This window comes from Mustelus asterias, chromosome 20, assembly GCF_964213995.1.
Source record: "Mustelus asterias chromosome 20, sMusAst1.hap1.1, whole genome shotgun sequence".
NCBI lineage: Eukaryota > Metazoa > Chordata > Chondrichthyes > Carcharhiniformes > Triakidae > Mustelus > Mustelus asterias.
In genome coordinates this window covers 26,564,951-26,567,873 of record NC_135820.1, presented here as the reverse complement: position 1 = coordinate 26,567,873, position 2,923 = coordinate 26,564,951, and the positions used below count along the sequence as shown (strand labels likewise).

Below are 2,923 nucleotides of genomic sequence, written 5' to 3'. Positions count from 1 at the left end.
TTTCTATGAAAAAGTTCAGACATCAGCCCAATGAGGTCCACATGTGAACAATTGCTTTATGATCCTCAGGTCATAGAATCCCAATGCACCTAACCCGCACATCTTTGGGCTGTGGGAGGAAACCTATGCAGACACGGGGAGAACATGCAAACTCCGCACAGCCAGTAACCTATGCCAGGAATTGAACCCAGGTTCCTGGCGCTGTTCGGCAGCAGTGCAAGCCACTGTGCCACCGTTCCCGCTCTTGTTAAAGATCTTGGGACGTTTTATGCTGTTAAAAGCACGATACAAATATAACTTGTTGCTGTTGAATGAACAATCACTCTGATGTGCGTTCTTGCAGTAAGAGTTTTAACAACACCAGGTTAAAGTCCAACAGGTTTATTTGGTAGCAAATGCCATTAGCTTTTGGAGCACTGCTCCTTCCTCAGATGGAGTGGAAATCTGCTCACAAACAAGGCACAGAGACACAAACTCAAGTTACAGAATACGGATAAGAATGCGAATCTTTACAGCTAATGGCATTTGCTACCAAATAAACATGTTGGACTTTAACCTGGTGTTGTTAAAACTCTTACTGTGTTTAACCCAGTCCAACGCCTGCATCTCCACATCATGACTACCTTCTTGCAGTGGCAGTGACTGTGCACACTCCTCCACTGCTGCAGATGGCGCGTTGGCTGGAGGTCAGCTGCATGCTGGGGCCACATTTGCCGTCAGCAGCTGTTTGCATCTATGTCAATGAGCGGCCTAGGGGAGAGCAGCGGTCCGAGCGGCGTGTCTGCTGGAGGCGGCGGTGGGCTCCGGAGGAAAGGGATGAACGAGGAATATTTCGGGAGCGCGGCAGACTGGGAGGAGCAGGATGGCTCCATGGTGAGGATGAAGCCAGGGATTTCTTTAAAGCTAGGCCGCAATGGCAGAAAGGCGCCAGGAGCGGAGGTGGGGTCAGTGATGTGGGCGGCGATAACGAATAGGCCGGGGCGGGGCTAACGGCGGAGGCGGGGCTAGCTCAGGGGCGCGGTCACTTTGGCTGACGTGGAACAAATCCAAATGCAGTCTTCACGGTGTCGTCCTGTTCCCCCTCCACCGCTAATTTATCCCCATCGTCCACCTGCACCCACCCCCCCCCTCCCCACCTGCAACCCACCCCCCCCTCCCCACCTGCAACCCACCCCCCCCCTCCCCACCTGCAACCCACCCCCCCCCTCCCCACCTGCAACCCACCCCCCCCCTCCCCACCTGCAACCCACCCCCCCCCTCCCCACCTGCAACCCACCCCCCCCCTCCCCACCTGCAACCCACCCCCCCTCCCCACCTGCACCCCACCCCCCTCCCCACCTGCACCCCACCCCCCCCTCCCCACCTGCACCCCACCCCCCCTCCCCACCTGCACCCACCCCCCCTCCCCACCTGCACCCACCCCCCCTCCCCACCTGCACCCACCCCCCCCTCCCCACCTGCACCCCACCCCCCCTCCCCACCTGCACCCACCCCCCCCTCCCCACCTGCACCCACCCCCCCTCCCCACCTGCACCCACCCCCCCCTCCCCACCTGCACCCCACCCCCCCCTCCCCACCTGCACCCACCCCCCCCTCCCCACCTGCACCCACCCCCCCCCTCCCCACCTGCACCCACCCCCCCTCCCCACCTGCACCCACCCCCCCCTCCCCACCTGCACCCACCCCCCCTCCCCACCTGCACCCACCCCCCCCTCCCCACCTGCACCCACCCCCCCCTCCCCACCTGCACCCACCCCCCCCTCCCCACCTGCACCCACCCCCCCCTCCCCACCTGCACCCACCCCCCCCTCCCACCTGCACCCACCCCCCCCTCCCCACCTGCACCCACCCCCCCCTCCCCACCTGCACCCACCCCCCCCTCCCCACCTGCACCCACCCCCCCCTCCCCACCTGCACCCACCCCCCCCTCCCCACCTGCACCCACCCCCCCCTCCCCACCTGCACCCACCCCCCCCTCCCCACCTGCACCCACCCCCCCCTCCCCACCTGCACCCACCCCCCCCTCCCCACCTGCACCCACCCCCCCCCTCCCCACCTGCACCCACCCCCCCCTCCCCACCTGCACCCACCCCCCCCTCCCCACCTGCACCCACCCCCCCCTCCCCACCTGCACCCACCCCCCCCTCCCCACCTGCACCCACCCCCCCCTCCCCACCTGCACCCACCCCCCCCCTCCCCACCTGCACCCACCCCCCCCCTCCCCACCTGCACCCACCCCCCCCCTCCCCACCTGCACCCACCCCCCCCCTCCCCACCTGCACCCACCCCCCCCCTCCCCACCTGCACCCACCCCCCCCTCCCCACCTGCACCCACCCCCCCCTCCCCACCTGCACCCACCCCCCCCTCCCCACCTGCACCCACCCCCCCCCTCCCCACCTGCACCCACCCCCCCCCCTCCCCACCTGCACCCACCCCCCCCCTCCCCACCTGCACCCACCCCCCCCCCTCCCCACCTGCACCCACCCCCCCCCCTCCCCACCTGCACCCACCCCCCCCCCTCCCCACCTGCACCCACCCCCCCCTCCCCACCTGCACCCACCCCCCCCTCCCACCTGCACCCACCCCCCCCCTCCCCACCTGCACCCACCCCCCCCCTCCCCACCTGCACCCACCCCCCCCTCCCCACCTGCACCCACCCCCCCCTCCCCACCTGCACCCACCCCCCCCTCCCCACCTGCACCCACCCCCCCCTCCCCACCTGCACCCACCCCCCCCTCCCCACCTGCACCCACCCCCCCCTCCCCACCTGCACCCACCCCCCCCTCCCCACCTGCACCCACCCCCCCCTCCCCACCTGCACCCACCCCCCCCTCCCCACCTGCACCCACCCCCCCCTCCCCACCTGCACCCACCCCCCCCTCCCCACCTGCACCCACCCCCCCCTCCCCACCTGCACCCACC

General features: G+C 68.6%; 1 protein-coding gene across 2 annotated transcripts in view; it reads left to right on the top strand.

The window, feature by feature from the left end:
• The first annotated feature begins 681 nt into the window (after positions 1-681).
• Positions 682-2,923, top strand: part of nelfcd (negative elongation factor complex member C/D) — an 81,472-nt gene continuing 79,230 nt past the window's right edge. For both annotated transcript variants that reach the window (XM_078236356.1, XM_078236355.1), the window contains exon 1: positions 682-873. In XM_078236356.1, coding sequence (XP_078092482.1) covers positions 736-873 — 138 coding nt within the window. In that variant the 5' untranslated portion in view covers positions 682-735. The remainder of the gene's footprint in view (positions 874-2,923) is intronic.